At 42.4% G+C, this 18,329-nt stretch overlaps 2 protein-coding genes across 2 annotated transcripts; one reads left to right on the top strand and one right to left on the bottom strand.

Annotated features, from left to right (window-relative positions):
* Nucleotides 1-1,282: 1,282 nt before the first annotated feature.
* Nucleotides 1,283-5,666, bottom strand: LOC136444524 (transmembrane protein 53-like). Its single transcript, XM_066442118.1, has 4 exons — nucleotides 5,576-5,666; nucleotides 4,721-4,844; nucleotides 3,286-3,460; nucleotides 1,283-2,361 (listed from the first exon to the last, which is right to left on the bottom strand). Exons 1-4 carry the CDS (start codon nucleotides 5,628-5,630, stop codon nucleotides 1,891-1,893), a joined length of 825 nt encoding a protein of 274 aa, XP_066298215.1. The 5' UTR covers nucleotides 5,631-5,666; the 3' UTR covers nucleotides 1,283-1,890.
* Nucleotides 5,667-6,094: 428 nt separating this feature from the next.
* LOC136444703 (armadillo-like helical domain containing protein 1) lies at nucleotides 6,095-17,255 on the top strand. The gene is made up of 13 exons (XM_066442393.1): nucleotides 6,095-6,209; nucleotides 6,667-6,886; nucleotides 7,308-7,376; nucleotides 8,160-8,326; nucleotides 9,227-9,423; nucleotides 9,866-9,950; nucleotides 12,743-12,862; nucleotides 13,305-13,377; nucleotides 13,987-14,032; nucleotides 15,310-15,393; nucleotides 15,982-16,059; nucleotides 16,422-16,503; nucleotides 17,110-17,255. The coding sequence occupies exons 2-13, from the start codon at nucleotides 6,675-6,677 to the stop codon at nucleotides 17,127-17,129; spliced, it is 1,233 nt and encodes a 410-aa protein (XP_066298490.1). The 5' UTR covers nucleotides 6,095-6,209; nucleotides 6,667-6,674; the 3' UTR covers nucleotides 17,130-17,255.
* The last annotated feature ends 1,074 nt before the right edge of the window (nucleotides 17,256-18,329 follow it).

The raw sequence follows: 18,329 nt of genomic DNA, 5'->3' as shown, positions 1-18,329 counted from the left end.
ACTTCCACATACACCTACACCAGACAATCATCCACATCACCGTGACGACTGAATCCTCACAATAGATTTGACGAGGCGCATATAAAACGCAATATCCAAGTCCGTTTGTGTCACAAAAAGTCGCTTGTGTTTGATGTATGGGCTGTGAACATACATTGGAAATTGGCAATGAGCAATCGGCTAATGGCCTTGCATTATGTCAAAGGACTGACAACCAGCATTACACGGGCAATTAACTCTGAAAGTGACATGGGCCAATTCCAAAGCCTGCTTTCAAGTGGCTATTTCTCTGTCCTTGGACTACAAAATGATACTGAACAGGAAGATCAACATGAAAACGGAGTCTGGGGGGAAAGTCTGTACCCTTGTATAGATACAGGTTGAATTTCAGGGAGTGAAATGGTCAGAGACTCAGAGTTTTCCTTATGTTTTCATGTTGACCTTTCTCTTCTAACTTGACATATAAAACACACATACATACATTTCACCTGGTCCCAAACAACCTTTCACTGCTACTACCTCCTCAATTGTAAATACATTGGCAGGATTTCACATTTTTTCACTGACAGCAGCACAAAAACACACCTTGTCCAGTACCTTACCTATATGATATATGGCTAATATTTGCAGAAAGATAAACAAAAATGGACAGTATAGAACTTAAAATAAAAGTTTTTGTACATAGAAAAAAATGTGCAATGTCAGTACAGAAAAATCTGCTTGAAAAACAGCTTACTGAGATTCATATAAAGAATAACATTGGTCTCCTCAGTACTAGTAAAGTTGAAAATTTGTTAGGCCTTCTATGATAAACCCAGGAAACAAACACAGATGTAACAGGTGGTAAAAGGTCACTGCAACAAAATTAAGTGCTCCTCACAGGATGTGGGGAAGGATGAAAAACAAGATTAACTGAACTTGATTTTAACAAAAAGGTATGCTGGTGTGGTCTGAACATATAGTACTATACATTCTTCTGCCTATTAACCTTTGAGAACAAAACATGAAACCATGACATAAACCAGACCAGAGGATGAACCCTGTCGTCATCAAAGACTTCTCAATAGACATCGAAATGGATGAGAAATTCCTTACATGCTTTTGAATTGAACAGAGGATAATTTAGAGTTTAAGATTATCAAACCATTTTGCTGATGGAGTCTAATAGTACAGTAGTGCACATTCATTTGTCCACAAAGGATTAACAAAAAAAAACACACACATAAACCAGACCAGCGAATGAAACTCGTCATCACGTTAAACTTCACAAAGGATGTAGAGATGGATGGAAGTCCTTTGAAAAGGATCCATGAAAATCTTTGAAAAGGATTACCTGGGCTTTCATTTCAACAAACCGTTATGCTGGTATGGCCTAATCCTACACTCACAGTACAGATCCCCGGCCTGTCAAGGTTAACATGAAACCCTCAAACATAAACCAGATGAGCAAAACTGCCAAGGTTTAGGTACCCTTTCCACTAGGCAGCAGTTACTGGGCAACCGTATATCGACCAAAATTGGATTTGTGTGACCCTTTATTTCATATTTGGAAAAATATACAAACCGTAAAAAAATTGTTCTTTACCACCGGTATCTCTAACATTCGATGAGTAATATGGAAAATCTTTAGTTGCTTAGTCAGGTCACCACTTTTAGTGGAAAAGGGGTGTTACTGGTGACTGAAAATGTCATACACAGGGTTGAAAAATTCTGGATTCTAGTTCACACTATTTCATTTCCAAGGTTCTCTGACTTTTTTACACTAAAGTGAAACATGAGACAATACGAAAACAGACTGGTGAAACCTTATCAAACCATTTTGCAGGTGCGGCCTTAACTAACACTGTACAAGCCTCTCAATACTTCTAACAAGAACCCCCCCACACGTAATCAGCGGATGAACCCCGTCATCGTGCAGGACTTGATGAAGTCGCTGCAATGGTGCATGTACAGGTCGCGGTGGTGCACCAGGTGGGTCACGTGCGGGGAGCTCTCGAAGGCTACAGCCAGCACCTGCACTCCAAGCTTCTTCCTCGCTTCGAAGACGTCCTCCACCTGCCTGTACGGGACGACCTTGTCGGCGCGGGAATACAAAAACAGCTGCGGCCAACGGGAAGGGTCCTTCTTCATGGCCGTGTAATAATCGTCCTCCCCGCGGAGAAACGCGAACGGGAGCAGCCAGGAGACCCACGATCGGAGCGTGTTGAACATGACCATGATGCCGAAGAAAAACGTTATCGAGTATCTTTTCAGGAAGGGTTCTTGTTGCAGGGAGGTTAGCAGAGCCTTCATACCGACGACGAGGGAGCGTCGACTGGGACAGGAGTCGAAGATGCAGCCCACGATCTGTAGAGCGCCGACCTGGAAGGAAACAAAATGAAAACAGACCTACAGTGGATGTCACTTGAAGACAACAAGCTATCAGCCATCCAAAAATCAAGACCATAGCACGTCCAGGTCAAAAGATACGAAAACGGAAGTTCTGCTGCAGTACCAAGGTCACATACCAGGGGGCCCAAAATCGACACTGACTTTCGGCTTCCCAACACCCGCCCACATACTAAATATCATTGTAATCCATCAAGAGGCTCTTGAGTTATGCTGACTTGAGTGGTCCAGAAACACAAACAGACAGACAAACAAACACACACACAGACACGCCCAAAACTATATCTCCATTTTTCATGGAGATAAAAATCTAGATTATGCATGATACGCAAAATGACTTACAAACTGGTAAACATACCAACTGCTAAGCATGTAATAAAAAGTCAGAAAAGAATAAGATACAGTCATGCCTTATCAAATTTGGACTGACGTGTTCAAAAATTTGTGCCTGCAAAGTTGGTGTCTAACACCCAAGGACAGTAATACCGACTGTAGAATTACAGAAGCTGGTGTGTTATGCCGAAGGGCGGTTATACCGTGTATAGATACAGAAGCTGGTGTGTTACGCCAAAGGGCAGTTACACTGGCTATACAGATACAGAAGCTGGTGTGTTATGGCGTAGGGCGGTTAAACCGGGTGTATAGATACAGCTACAGAAGCTGGTGTGTTACACCGAAAGGCGGTTATAACTTATACTGGCTATACAGATACAGAAGCTGGCGCGTTACGCCGAAGGGAGATTATACCGGCTATACAGATACAGAGGCCGATGTGTTACGCCAAAGGGCGGTTATATACCGGCTATACAGATACAGATGCTGGTGTGTTAGGGCGGTCGGTTATATCAGCTACATACAAATACAAATACAGGTACAAATACAGGTACAAATACAGACCTGTCCGCCGCGCTGGCTGGCCACCATCTCTGTCAGGTGCCGATAGATGAAGCCCCCGCCGTTACTGAAGACGTGGAAGAAGATGGGATGGTCTTCCAAGTTGAGGTCGAAGATGAGTTCCAGGATCTTGTATGCCACCGTCTTGGCCTTGTAGTTGTGGAAGAAGATGTCATACCTGGAGAAGAAACAAATGGCATTGAAAAAAAGAAGAAATAGTTGTAAGAAAGTATCTCAATTCCAGCAAATAGTACTGTAAACCTGCATGGTTAGCAAAGATTATTCAGTAAGATCACTGGTACTGGTAGGGAGGGTAACACTTTTCCACGTTACGCACAATATTGAAAATTACCAGCAATTTGGAAACACTCATCATTTCTACTTCACACCCTATTACAATAAAAGCTTGAGTGTTCAGTTTGTTTCAACTGTAATTCAAGCTACCATACCAAGCTTGAAATATAGTACCCCGCAGTTGTCTCAGTTGTCTATATTTTAGTTACAATCTAGAAAAATTCTGCAAATGCAGATTGAGGGTGGGTGGGTGTCTTGAGTCCTGACTGGTCAATTCAAATTTTATAAAATTGAGACATTTTTCAGACTTTAAGTATGGTACGATAGATACATCATGCATGTTAAGTTTTAACTGGACATTTAACATAATGTCATCTCAGGACACCTGTAAAATATCACCAGCCACACCTACAAGTTCTGGTGTAATCAATACAGAATGAAATATTCATACACATATTACCTCTCAACATACAAATCTGTCGAGCGAAACTAATAATTATTGAACAGGGCGGGCCCCTTTTTCAATTTATATCAAAAGAATACTACTATATGTACATTTACTAGATATACCAAACTTTGGTGGAAAGAAGTACTACTGCAATGCCCTGCCAATCCATGCCTGTATGCTATGCCAGCTTATTGTATTAGTACACAGATGTGTGGAAAAGGTGGTCAGTCACAACCAAGACACTTGCTGCAGTGTGGAATTATAGTACCAGACAGTGTTGGCACCCACTCCATAGAGTAGGGCGACACTCTAGTACCAGGCAGTATTGCCCTGAGGAAGGTGACAGACTTCCACCAATACGTCAGCTGTAGGTACACCGAAGCTGGTATGTTACACCGAAGGGCAGTTATACCGGCTATATAGATACAGATGTCTTGGTTGTGAATAAAGAACCTTGTTATGTAGATACAGATACCAGGGGTTCATCTAAATTGGGAAAGAGGGGCGCTGCGCCCTCTTGTTTCAGCCCAGCGCCCCCTTGTCGAATTCAGAATTTAGCTTAATCCCCAGCATACAGCCTTCCCTCAGTGATAGATTCTTCCATAAATACATAGGATTCGCTCCCTCGCCTGTGTGTGCTCCCTCTTGTTTAATTTTTCTAGAAAAAACCCTGAGATACTGAATGCAGAACCGTACGTGGGCATGATGTATCTGATGGTGATGCAGCCCTGCTGTTCGTGGATGGCGCTGTACTTGGCCAGGTGGTTCTCTTTGCACCCGGCCCAGCCTAGCAGTATCACCACGGGCTCCTTCTCATCATCTGTAGTAAACGAATAAACAAACAATTATGTGCACTTTGTAAATACATGTACAGCTAAACCTGCCCAAGAAGACCACCCTGGACTGGTAAAGCCTTGTCTATGTGAACAGGTGGTTGCTGTAGACAGGACTGTTAATGCTTGTGTCAATGGGAAAAAAATTATCTGAGGAACCACCAAAAATCGGTCACATTGGCCAGGGGGTTCAACTTCAACTTAGACTACCCCCAGGTTCTTATGTAGAGGTGCACCTAAAGGAATTCCGTTTTGAAAACTTAAGTAAATCATTCACTGTTTTTAGAAATAAAACGCACGGTACGTCTAAAATACATTACAACTTGTATATACAAGGCGGCCGCGAAAAAATATCAAAGTTGCATCGTATCACACATCCTAAAAATGTTTCCACGCCAAAATATTTCTTGCTATAAGTGAAGAAATCACACTCTGTTAGCTTCGCAGTGGATTTGATGACTCATTATAAGAGACCTTGAGGCCAGAGTGCCCTCCTGACCCAGAAACCCGACAGTGTAGACAGGTAACGGTAATGTCGGACAGGTGCAGACAGGTGGGCGGGGAGGAGCGACCTCTCCCTGAACAGGTGCACCCACAAATACCGCCGCTTTCCCGCAGATAAACATGCTCCTAGCCCAGAATTTACACACTTCTCACTTGCTCTGGAGTATAGTGCAGAGTTTTAGGGGGTTGCACGAGGTGGTTTTACAAACGGTACCTGAAACAGCGGCCGGAGGGAAGGAGATGTCGTACTCCAAGTCTTCGTCCGCCATGATGCTGCTTTGTGTGGCGTCTGGAGATGGAACGGCGCACTTAGGTTACTTTGAAGGGGTGTCCCTTGAAATTATTATTACAAATACAGCTATAATAACGAGATCAACATACAATAATTTTATCAATTATAGATAGATTGGTATATTCCTATATTTTTTCTTGCTTAAATGTGAGATTATAAATTCTTACTTTAAGCCTATCTTAAGATAGAACCCCTTTTCAATAATCGTTTCTTCTGAATATGAACCACTTAAAAACATAAAGTTTATCAAGTTTACTTTCTTAAAAAGAAAAGGTATATCAACCATTTTGACAATTTTAACGTACTTGTGCTAGTTTTAAGAATAAACCAGAATTTTATTAAGTTATTCCGTAAACTGAAAATATCCGTAGTGTTATCAATTACTTGTTTGCGTTTTGATGCAGGCTACTAACCTATGACCTCGAAAAGCGTTTCGGTAGCAACATGTAAACAGCTGCATAGAAATACAATTCACTCTGAAATTTCACATTTATGCCTCTTATTTATTAGTTCCTATTACGAATCAGTGTAGCAAAGCACCGCCAAGCATCTAACGGTAAGTTTATGTCACAATTATCGTTTTTTATGTGCTATTTTTCTTTCAGAAGCGTTCCCGCCAACTTTGCAAAAATTACCTACCTGATACAGAAATATGAAGTTACTCATTCTCATTATTCATACCGTGTAATCATGTTGCTTGCAAGACAGCACTGTCAGTTTATAGCTTCAGTTTCTGCAACTTCTTATACAAGTCTAAAATAAGAATAAATAGTGCCAACAACTGTCAATTTTTAAATGTTTGCGGTGGTTTTATTTACGTGGGGTCACCCCCCTAGAGCTACGAATTAATGACACCACGAATATGTGTTTCTGAAGTACACTACTACTTAGTACTACAGAAGTGTTTCAACTGCATACTTAAAGAGTTAAAACACCATGAAAACCTTTCACCTTCTTCCGCAAAATTAAGTCCCCACAAAAATAACTGAATTTACACTTCTGATGATTGACAGGTGCCAGGATGACCAGCGGAAACGCCAAGACGGACGCCGCCATCAACCGCGTCTTCGCGCTCCTACAGGAGTGGGACAAGGGCAACAAGACGACTCGGGGAAGGATCTTGGAGGAGTTCATCGCCAACAACGCGGGGAAGACGGCGCCGGAACTTGAGCTGGAGTTTGCGCAGGCCGCCAGCCTCTTCCTGACCAGACTCACGGCCTGGATACGGCTCACGTATCCTTAACCTGTTGCACACTAAAGTAGCCGTTTGGCACCCATTTCCTATCGATGACAGAGTTAGGCAGCAGGGAGAAGGTTAACCTGTAGCACACTGAAGTAGCCAATTAGCACCCAATTTCCTATTGATTACAGAGTTAGGCAGCAGGGAGAAGGTTAACGTTTCTGGGTGCTTACTTTTCCTTCTTTCTCATTAGCTTCAGACTGAGGACACAGCATGACCCTTTTTTGTAAGTAGCCAAGCTCACCAGGCATGGCTGGAAATATGGTGTTCTTATGTACTTTTGTGCACCTCTCTCTTGGCTAAAACCAAATGTTGTATCACTTACAGTGTAGTTAAATACCCACTGTTTTCAGAGTCCATGTAACATACTGTGTGTAGATTTCCTTCATTGTTTCCCTTGACTCCCCTCTCCAGTTACATGTTAGGCACATGTGTGAACCAGCAGCTACAGGCCATACAGATCTTCCTGTCTGCTCCCAGTGGGTAAGTTTTACTATTTATCATCTCCAAGGAAAAAAAAGGAAAGGAAAGTGATCTCGAACCAGTTTAGCTCAAATGAACTCAATGAACAGATGAGCTAATCTTCCACTGGTCGTGACAGAGAAGAACGACGCTATGTACAGTATTTACAGGTTCATTGTACCGGGGAAATTCCCCTAGCTCTTTTCGACAAGCACAATGAACAGTGGACCACGGCTTAACGTCCCGTCCTAAGGACTGCAACCCTTTACAGTAGCGTGCATGAGTGACACAGCCGGGATCGAACCCGGGGCTTCTAGTTCCAGAGGCAAGATCGCTAACCACTGGACTACGCACGCTACCCAAGGACCTTCTTTTGAAATTTCTCTTGTAGGCGGCCCTTCGCTTCAGAGCAAAATATATAATTGACAGAGGGTCTGTGTTCACAGAAATCGGGTATGTAAACACCTCACCCGACCTCATCCGACCTCATCCGAGTCTAAAATGCAGTGTATACGGGGCAGGGACATTATTTGACGTTCTGGATACGTTCAATATGCAATTATAAATGCAAAACAAGTAGCAAACTCTAAGTATTTACCAGTTTTTATAAGTTATTCCGCAAAAATCTAGTGTGTTTACAGCGTTTTTTGTGCCTTTTTAATCATAGGAGTAACCAAAAGAGTAACATACTTTTATCATTCTGTTTCAAAATATAGCTAGACTAAGAATAGGAATAGAAGCTCTATCCACACTATAGAACTTACAACTGAGAACACTCTAAGTTGTCCATTTCTTTTTCTTTAGTCACAAGTACCTTGGTGAGTTCCTTGAGGTGGGCGGAGTCCTGACGGTTCTTGAGATCCTGGGTCTCAAGCAGGCGAAGGAGGCGGACAAGGCCGAGGCGCTGAAGCTGCTGCAGACCGTCTGTAACGCCGGCAGGAAGTACAAGGAGCTCATCTGCGAGAGCTACGGTGGGTTTGTTTGTCTGTCTGTCTGTCTGTCTGTCTGTCTGTTTGTTTGTTTGTTTGTTTGTTTGTTTGCTTGAGCCTTTGTTTATTCCTGAAGCAGGTGGTGTCAATGTGGCGAGAGCTATGGTAGGGGACAAGGAAGGAGGGATGAAGGATGGAAGGATGAAGAGGGAATGGATGAGTGAATGAATGAATGAGCCAACAAATGGAATGGAATGAAATTATGGGTGGATCTTTTTTCCATTGCTCACCTTTCATGGATGGAGGATGGATAGATGGATGGATGGATGGATGGATGGATGGATGGATGGATGGATGGATGGATGGATGGATGGTTGGTTGCTTGGTTGGATGGATGGATGGATGGATGGATGGATGGATGGATGGATGGATGGATGGATGGTTGGATGGATGGATGGTTGGTTGCTTGGTTGGATGGATGGATGGATGGATGGATGGATGGATGGATGGATGGATGGATGGATGGATGGTTGGTTGGTTGCTTGGTTGGATGGATGGATGGATGGATGGATGGATGGATGGATGGATGGACTCACTCATTCATTCCTTCATTTCCCCAGGTATCCGAGCAGTTGCAGAGTGTTTAGCCCGGTCCAAGTCGGAGGAAACCCAGGAGCAGTGCCGCCAGCTGCTGCAGATGTTGGCCCAGGGGAACTTACTCATCTGTTTACTCACTCACTCATTCCTTCCTTCCTTCACTTGACTCCCTCATTCCTTCTATCCCCAGGTATCCGAGCAGTTGCAGAGTGTTTAGCTCGCTCCAAGTCGGAGGAAACCCAGGAGCAGTGCAGACAGCTGCTGCAGATGTTAGCCCAAAGGGACACACTCATCTGTTTACTCACTCACTCACTCACTCACTCATTCATTCCTTCATTTCCCCAGGTATCCGAGCTGTTGCAGAGTGTTTGGCACGCTCCAAGTCAGAGGAAACCCAGGAGCAGTGCCGCCAGCTGCTGCAGATGTTGGCCCAGGGGAACCCTAAGTACGAGATGCAGGTGTACAAGGGTCTCATCGCTCTCTTACCCGCCTCGTCGCCTAAAGCTCAGCAGATGGCAGCTCAGACTCTCAGGATAGTGCAGGTGAGTCGGGGACGGCTTCTTCTCTTTTTTCTTTTTCCTTTCACTGTTTTTTCAGTTTGGTTTTTGTCTATTTTATTGTTTCTGGACAGAACAACAGTTACTGATAATTGAAGAGGATTTCATGATATAGTCAAACCTGTCTAAAGCTGTCTCTTTATGCTTTGTTTCATTAGGATGAAGTGATTAACTTTGAAAAGGATGTGGGTCCGGGAATGATTAACACTTAACCACTCCTCGCTGAAAGCTACAACCAAAATTGCAGCTTTCTTTTATTAGTCAAAAGATCAGACTAGAATTGTTATGTATGACAATTTGAATGATTTTCCCTTGCATTATTTTCCCATTTTCATCCCTCCCATCTTTCCTAGTAATAAATGCCCCTAACTATACAGAGTTTGTTGAGTTAAGAATGACAGCTCTGTTTTTATCCTCCCCCCTACAGCCCATAGTGGCCGAGGCCAACCCCAACATCGTGGAACCACTACTGGGCCTGCTCAGGACCCTGCACCTGGAGGTGCAGTATGAAGGTAACTGCTAGGGGGCATCGTTAGCCTGCCAATCTCTTCACTACTTTTCTCTATGCACAAATGTCCTTACCTTTAAGTCCTGATATGGAAACCAGGTCTATTACCTGTGCTGAGGGAAAGCTGAAATACAAATCCAGAAGTTTTTACACAATATTCTTTATACTGATGGTAGGCATGTCACACCATTTTTTTTGGTAAGATATAACTTGCTGAAATTGTTGCCAAAGTACAGATCAGATTCTTCCGCTTAATATGCTTTTTATCCTGTCAAAATCGGACAAAGTTGAAATTTTTCAGAATTTTTCAAAGTTGAAAAGTTGGACGTTTTCATTAGAAGACGCTTATCTATTGGCCCTATGGGAATGATTGACCTCAACATGGCACCAGAAATGACCACAAGTCCACAGTTATTTACATACGTTTTAATGTATCTCTTAAACACTTTGACCAATATTGTTCAAATTTTCAGCATTTAAAGATAACGTAACTGGACAGACTGTCATGTTTTATTTTTTACCTATATTCAGTATCTTATCTTAATTAGCCCTAATTAACCCTAACTAATTTATCCATCCACAATAGTGCCAATCAATTAACATACATTTCTAAACATACTGAAAACTGAAGAAGGAACTACATGTTCCGACTATCCTGTTGTTGAACAGATCATTATGAGAATAATGTATTTTTGCAGTCTTCGCTAATTGCAAGATATGCAAATGAGGGCAATTATTCTCAACAGAGGATGAACTGAACTGATCCTCAAATACACATGTACAACAAGTTGTTTTACTTATCCCTATTTGTACTACCTATTCCCTTAAACAACTTTCAACTGTTAACCTACATTACATGTTGACTAAAGTACATGAATTTTTACAACAGGAGCAATAATAGATCTTTATGAAGATGTGTTAATTGGCAATAAACTAATGAGGCATATATAGTAAAAGGCATACATTGTTATTGATACTGATATTGGCTGCTACATGAACTCAATGTTGTTGTAAGCTTGCTGAAACAGGTTCCTAACAATGTCTTTACTTTAAAAAATTTGATATTCCAATGCTTAATTAGTTAAATATGCTAATTAACATCATGGTCAATCAGAATGATAATAGTATTGTGCTAATTATAAGTATCAATACCTATGTTATCCATTCTAATAAGATCTCTGATTGGTACAGATAATAAGTTACCTACAGTACAGCAGACTTACAACTTACTTTCTGACTAGTACAGTATCAGTAATTAATTTAGTGTTTAAGTAATTCTCCTGAAGTAGCTTCCCCCTTTGAAAATTTGAGGAAGGAAATTGAATTCTCGTCACCAAGCACTTGATCTGATGTTTGTGGTATCTTCAACTTGTTCAAGTTTGCTTGAAGGCAGCCCACGTTCTCTGCATAGCTGTACCAGATATGCCACCTTTGTATCCACTGGAAAATCAAGAAAGGACATCTGAATGAAGATCATACAACTGTGTGACAAATTCGGACTGTATGATCGTAACGCTAGTGTATAAACACAACATAATTACGACAGTGGAAAATTGTTTGTTGCGTCCAAAGTATGCCATATCATCGGATATGAAAGGTATATTACATTCAGCATAAAATATATGACCATTCTACCGTTAAATAGCGCAGGATTTATGACAATAAGTTCAATTTCGAGCACATACAAAGTGCGCGATCTCACGCCCCCCTCCCCCGTCACGTATGCGCACACAGCGCACGTCATTTTTCGGGCTGTCGACAAAAACTCTCAAAATGTATCGCTAAACCCACAAGCCAAACTCGCCTAAATAGAACCAAAAACTACACCATGATAACCATGATATATCTATATTTGCGACAGTATAGGGACAAAGTTGCTAAGTTCAAGAAAAATAGCAAAAATGTCCACTTACTTCTGGAGGTTTCTCCCGTTTCTTCCATATCTCCCGCCTAGAATGACGTAGAAATTTTGTCCCACCACTGGCGTGAACCTTGATCTCTGCCCTCTCACCTGAAACCATTTCCAGAGTTCTCCGTGCTACACCGGCTTGTGGCTTTTGAGTTGAAAATGGGACTCCGCCGGGCGGGCCTCAAAATCGCGTGCCGCGTTCGCGGCGTCAGAACGGGGTGGTTTTTCGGCTGCATCGCCAACTTAGATGATTTTTAGCTCCTTGTTCGATGGATATTTTCAACTAAAAAGATGATAGTGTGATAGCAAACCTTCCATAGATTATTGCCAACGATTTTCATTGCCAAAATACAAACGGTTGATTTTTAAGATTTTTTAAAAGACATTTACTGCCTCGCGCGCTGCCGCGTTCTAATGGAGAAACGCGGAGGTTCGACATGCCTACTGATGGACATGCAAATGTCCCTTATCATTCCTTAAGAATAGTTGGACAATCTTCAGAAAATTCTGGGAAAACAAAGTAACAATAAGATCTAGACATTACAACATTGTTGTCCACTAATCACCCTCAACAATTTCCCATTTTAATGCTATCGTAATATATGTAGTTCTGTATCTGTATTTGTATAGCCGGTACTATCGCCATTCGGCATAGTACACCAGCTTCACAGGCACGCGGCGTAGCAGCAGCTGATTATATTGCACTGTAGGACCTGTCACATCTAACCTTTGCGCATCTAGCTACAAGTGTTGTTTAAAAGCTAGCTAGTGAGGATTCTCCTACAGTATTTGGTGGCAACGGGTTCCAGGGATAAACAAATTTGTACTCATATGATTTTCTTAAAGTGTGTCAGATAACTAATGACCCGTTCTCATTACCTCCTCAGCTATCGAGCTGATTAAGGACCTGATGTCTTACGAGGTGCAGAAGCTCATCCTCAAACGTCTTGTGGAACTTCTTAAGGCGACGCTGGACGAGACGGTCAGGAGACCACAGATCTTAGAAGGTGTGTCCTAAAGGATGGCTTGTTGTTTGAGTATTTTTTTCTGTGGGGGGAAGAATCGCAAGTTTGATTCCCAGCCCCACACTTTTTTTTACCTTATCTTTTTCCCTACCTCTTCATCCTCTTTTTTCAGCTTTTTTATTCTAAAGCTCTTGACAAGAAATAAACTAATGTTTTTCTAGAGAAATTGAATAAGAGGGAGCACACACAGGCGAGGGAGTGAATTCTATGCATTTAAGGAAGAATCGATTGCTGAGGGAAGGCTGTATGCTGGATATTAAGCTAAAATCTGAATTCAACAAGGGGGCACTGGGCTGAAACAAGAGGGCCCAGCGCCCCTCTTTCCTGATTTAGATTAACCCCTGATTACTAGAATACATTGCGTGCAAGCAGAGCCACACCATCCTCCATCCACCATGATGTAACCATACTGCCTCTCCCACAGACACAGATGTGGAGAAGATGTCCGCCCCCCTCCCCGTGTTTGTGCAGCAGGCTGCAGCAGCAAAGACTATCGGGTACGTGCTCTGGAGTATCTACATCATTCTGTAGTCGGTCAGCTGGTATAACCACCAGCCACATGCATAGGAAGGTGGCCATGGCTGACTTACTTGCTTTGGCACTTTGCCCTGGTTGGAGCATGGGCCACCGATGATAGTCGATGACACATGACGGCCTTCTTGATCTCTACGTTTGTAGGTTAGCCAACATTGATAGGTAGGTCTGAGTCTTAAGGTGGGATGTCTGTAGGTGATTCTGGTGCTGGTCTGTTTAACCGCTTAACATGGCTGTCTTACAATGCATAGATAGACATGCTCTGCATGTGTTGTTAAAACAAAGAGGCCTTTGGCTCTGCCACACTTCATCATGCAGTATTGGTTCTGGAAGTTAATCAATGTTTAACAGATTAAAAACTTGATTCTGGCTAGGCTTAACTGAATCTTGTAGCCAAGGCCATTGGCCAATAATCCACAGTCTGTATTGTCTTGCATTTCATGATATACCTGGGTGGTGATATCGTTCAATAAGGGTGTTCGGAACCGGATGATATATTGGGGTTATCACATGAGCTTCTACTTGTATCACACGGGTTTCCATAGAATCACCCATTTTTTTTATTTTTACAGAGTTCTGTGCAGGGAGTCGAATGAAACAGCTGACAAACTGATCCAGGTGAGGAAGTTTTTATACCGTATCATAGACAGACTAGGAGAAATTGGGGGAGGTAGTAACTTTGAAACATGTAGTAAATGCATGTACTATCATATAACAAATAAGTGCTGCAATTGTTATTCAAAAAAGCATGCTTTCCTGTAGTGATGCTACACTTATTTCTGCCATATTGCACATAGGTATGCAAGTTTTGGTGGACCCAAAATTTTCAGTATCATTCTGACTAGTAATTTTCTTAAGTTGCCAGGGCATTACGATCAGAAACCTCACCCACCACTCATAATGTTACAGTCCCTGTCCTTGGTGCTGACTCCCTTCCCTTTTATTTTATAGTATCTCTATCTCTGTAATAATGTGTGTTGTTTTACAAATGTTTGACTTTGTTAGAGGTTCTAGATTTTCAGTGTCATTCACAACGTAAAGTGGTTTGTATTTTAAGCTCTAAGCCTCCACACATAACCATGTTCCCTGTCCTTGGTGCTGACTGCCTTTACATTATAGTATTCCTATCTCATTAATGATGTGGAATTTATGTATTTTTAGAGGTTCTACATTTTCAGTGCCATTCCCATCTTAATCAGTATATCAAGCTGTAACCTAAACAAACTGCATTTCAGTTCGCAGAGATTTAATTTCGTGGTAGGGAGAAAACGCTGTGTTCGCAGTGGTTTCGAGTTTGCATTTGAAACAAAGGGGGGGGGGCAAGCAGAAGACAGAACAAGCATTTTTGATGTGGTTTTAAGGTTCGTGGGGTCACGGTGAAAACCACGAACATAAAACCACCACGAGAATGTCTGCATTTACAGTATGCACTACGTTCCCTGTCCTTGGTGCTGACTGCCTTCTGACTGCTCACTTCCATGCTAACCAGTTTTCCCCTGTTGTTCTGTTCAGATACAGTACTTCACTATATTCCCTGTCCTTGGTGCTGACTGCCTTCTGACTGCTCACTTCCATGCTAACCAGTTTTCCCCTGTTGTTCTGTTCAGATACAGTACTTTACTACATTCCCTGTCCTTGGTGCTGACTGCCTTCTGACTGCCCACTTCCATGCTAACCAGTTTTCCCTTGTTGTTCTGTTCAGATACAGTACTTTACTACATTCCCTGTCCTTGGTGCTGACTGCCTTCTGACTGCCCACTTCCATGCTAACCAGTTTTCCCTTGTTGTTCTGTTCAGATACAGTACTTTACTACATTCCCTGTCCTTGGTGCTGACTGCCTTCTGACTGCCCACTTCCATGCTAACCAGTTTTCCCCTGTTGTTGTTCTGTTCAGATGAGGGTTGTGCATAACCTGATGGTTGCCATGGGGAACTCCGCCCATGCCGACAGCCAGAGACAGGGGAGCGTTACACTAGAGGTGAGTTACGGAAGCAACAAGGTGCTTGGCATTTCTCGTTAGTGACCCTGCCTCTGGACATAGAGTTTGGGAGTTTGAATCCGGCTGTTGTTGCACAACCGAAAGAGTTGCAGTCCTTAGCACAAAATGGTCCACTGTTGTACATGTTCTTGTTGTTCATTCATTGCACTTATAGAAAAGAGCTACATGTAGGGGAATTTCCCCCGTACAAGATACTCTGCATACTGTCTGACCAGTGGAAGATTAGCTCCTCAGTGAGCTAAACTAGATTGAAATCACTGCCCTTTTTCTGTCATGGAAGTCATGGAAAACCAGGCTATTATAGCACATGAAGCTTTAAATATTTTTTCCGTCACTCACGTTGTTTGGGAGCCCATGGCATGAAGTTCAGATTTTTTGGATGGACAATGTGACATTTGTTTCCATCCCAACGAGCAAATTTCCTCTGACTCGGGGCGGGTCCTGGAGACAGCCCTGGTTTTAGCCTGTTACGCTCCTTAGAAATCAGGTCTAAGACTTACGACACCATTGTATCATGATCAGTCCTTGAGATTAATCCTCTGCTGTGTTGCATCTTCCTCTCCCCAGTACCTGTGCCGCACGTTCCCCATCGTGAATGAAACCTGCAGAGAGGCGATGGGAGAGAACCTCTACATCACCTTCATGGTGGGTGGAGTTTTCTTTCTAACGAGCTTTCTCAGCGGAAGGCCAAGAGACCACTTTTGGGCACTGAAGACCCAGTGTACACGATGTAGTGTTGTACATCCCCAGTGCTGCTATTGGTGTCTGTGGGACTGTTGAGTAAAAGAGTAAAAAAGAAGCAGTTTTGGTGAGGGGGTGAAGTCTGCCATCTCTGACTGCCCTGTTTTCTGTGTGTGGTGAGGGGGTGAAGTCTGCCATCTCTGACTGCCCTGTTTTCTGTGTGTGGTGAGGGGGTGAAGTCTGCCATCTCTGACTGCCCTGTTTTCTGTGTGTGGTGAGGGGGTGAAGTCTGCCATCTCTAACTGCCCTGTTCTTTGTGTCCCCAGTCGAACCCCGACAGCCTGTACTCTGAGATGGACGCCATCCAGTGCGACGTCCTCAGGTCAAACAAGGTCAACATTCCGGGATGTAAGTACCTCATCTGTCCTAAAGTACAAAACTGGTGTGTTAACATGACAGGGCTGGAAATGCCACCTGCATATGCAGGTATGTAGGCCTATGTCTGACAGCTCTATGTGCCTATGTTCCAACACAACCCTATTTTCTAGGTTCCGACACCCCCTAACCTTACCCCTAACCCCAACCCCTAACCCTAACCCCAGGGCTGTCAGAACTTAGGGCTGTCCCTACAGATGCAGGTATATGTAAATGCAGGTAACATTGGAGTTGTATTTTTGATGTCTGCCTGCACCTAACCTGCATTGGTCCACAGTACCAGCCAGTGACATATGGCCACTTGTGACCAAAAAAGCTTATCATTCTTGAATTGTAACAGCCTTGAACACAGCAAATAGCATAAATCAAAATGGTGCTACCAAAACGTACAATGTAGTTTTTTGATGGACTGAATTTTAGCCAAAAAATGATTGATTTTAGTGGTGCCTCTTTGTATTTATTCTTTGCATTAAGGGGAGATAGAAAAGATAGACAAACTTACATGTCGATATATGAATAACCTACATTGGTTGCATTGGTTGCAATGTGTGCTAAGCCTTGTTTTCCTGGTGTTTCTAGTGGCAGAAGCAGCAGACTAGGGAAGATTCCAGACAGACCACCACACGATGTGTCACCTTTACCCCCCATTCCTGCCGCTTTTGGAGGTGAAGGTTCCACTAACTCTTTCTGCATGACAGAAATGTGTTGGTTCAGAGATGTGTAATTTTCACAGTGCTGAAGGGAGCTTGTATTCATTAGATGTATATACTGGTACTATGCAATTGTAGAAAGGAAAATATGGTTGTACAATATACTTCTAGCACTATAAAGATATAAGAATGGTAAACTCCAACTAATCTATCTTCACAAATAACATTCAATTGAAAAGAAGGGACCCAAAAAAATATTTCCGTCATTTGAGTCGTCATTATTTTGTTTCTAAAGCACAAACCTTGTTAAGCAAGGTTTTGTCTTTAAAAATTTAAAAATGTATGATACGACTGGGGATTTGTTTCTTGAACTGAACCCAACTGACTACATTTGTACATGTATTTTAAAAACTTTTATAAGTTGTAAAGTCATGCGTTTTGTTTGAATGTGAATTTGATAGGTTATACTACAGGCAAAGATATGAAATAAATTTGTTGTTTCAAACTATCTATCGTTGATATTCTATTCATAACCAAAGTGAACTATTTTATCAGCTTGCATGAATCACTTGAGAATAAACCACAGCAAGGCAAGTGGTCTTGGCTGCCAGAAAATAACTGCAGTTCCTGATAATCTTGCTAGGGGTCTCTCTTACTGATGGTAAGCTGTGGTTGTAAGTACATTGATCCCACCACACTAATCATTAATGGGACATTGGTACAACATTTGGTGTCAGTGAAAAAGTGTACTTTGATCCTTGCAAACTTGTTGAATCCAGCTATATCATCACCCTATACATGGATGTGCATGTTTTTGCATACAGATATCTTCCATGCCATGCACAATATTTTCCCTGTACATCATTCTGCATTGTCCTGTACCAGTGACCTGCAACTGTGGCCCCTCTTTGGTGGTCCCTTGCATTATTTCTCCATTGACCCAAGCAGTAAGAATCCTGTCTATAATAACCACCTGTCTATTGTGACCATTTCCCTCACATCTCTTTGGGTGGTCATTATAGGCAGGTTTGACAGGATGTGTTTCAATATTGGAGTTTACTTGCACCCAATTTTGTCCTTTTTAACCTGCCCACATTTTGTAGGGCTGTAATTGTGACATCTCTATTTGTCATCCTATCATCTGCCAAC

The sequence above is a fragment of the Branchiostoma lanceolatum genome, chromosome 11 (genome assembly GCF_035083965.1).
Source record: "Branchiostoma lanceolatum isolate klBraLanc5 chromosome 11, klBraLanc5.hap2, whole genome shotgun sequence".
In the NCBI taxonomy this organism is placed as follows: Eukaryota; Metazoa; Chordata; class Leptocardii; order Amphioxiformes; family Branchiostomatidae; genus Branchiostoma; species Branchiostoma lanceolatum.
Note: the sequence above shows the minus strand (reverse complement) of the source record. Positions and strands in the feature narration are given on the sequence as shown.

Excerpts from the sequence above, each read along its gene's own strand:
- LOC136444703 (XM_066442393.1), top strand. The coding sequence starts at position 6,675 with ATGACCAGCGGAAACGCCAAGACGGACGCCGCCATCAACCGCGTCTTC. Across the intron at positions 9,951-12,742 it reads CCTGGAGGTGCAGTATGAAG|CTATCGAGCTGATTAAGGAC; the intron begins GTAACTGCTAGG and ends TTACCTCCTCAG. Across the intron at positions 13,378-13,986 it reads GCAGCAGCAAAGACTATCGG|AGTTCTGTGCAGGGAGTCGA; the intron begins GTACGTGCTCTG and ends TTATTTTTACAG.
- LOC136444524 (XM_066442118.1), bottom strand. The coding sequence starts at position 5,630 with ATGGCGGACGAAGACTTGGAGTACGACATCTCCTTCCCTCCGGCCGCT. Across the intron at positions 4,845-5,575 it reads CCCTCCGGCCGCTGTTTCAG|ATGATGAGAAGGAGCCCGTG; the intron begins GTACCGTTTGTA and ends CGTTTACTACAG. Across the intron at positions 3,461-4,720 it reads ATCAGATACATCATGCCCAC|GTATGACATCTTCTTCCACA; the intron begins GTACGGTTCTGC and ends TTTCTTCTCCAG.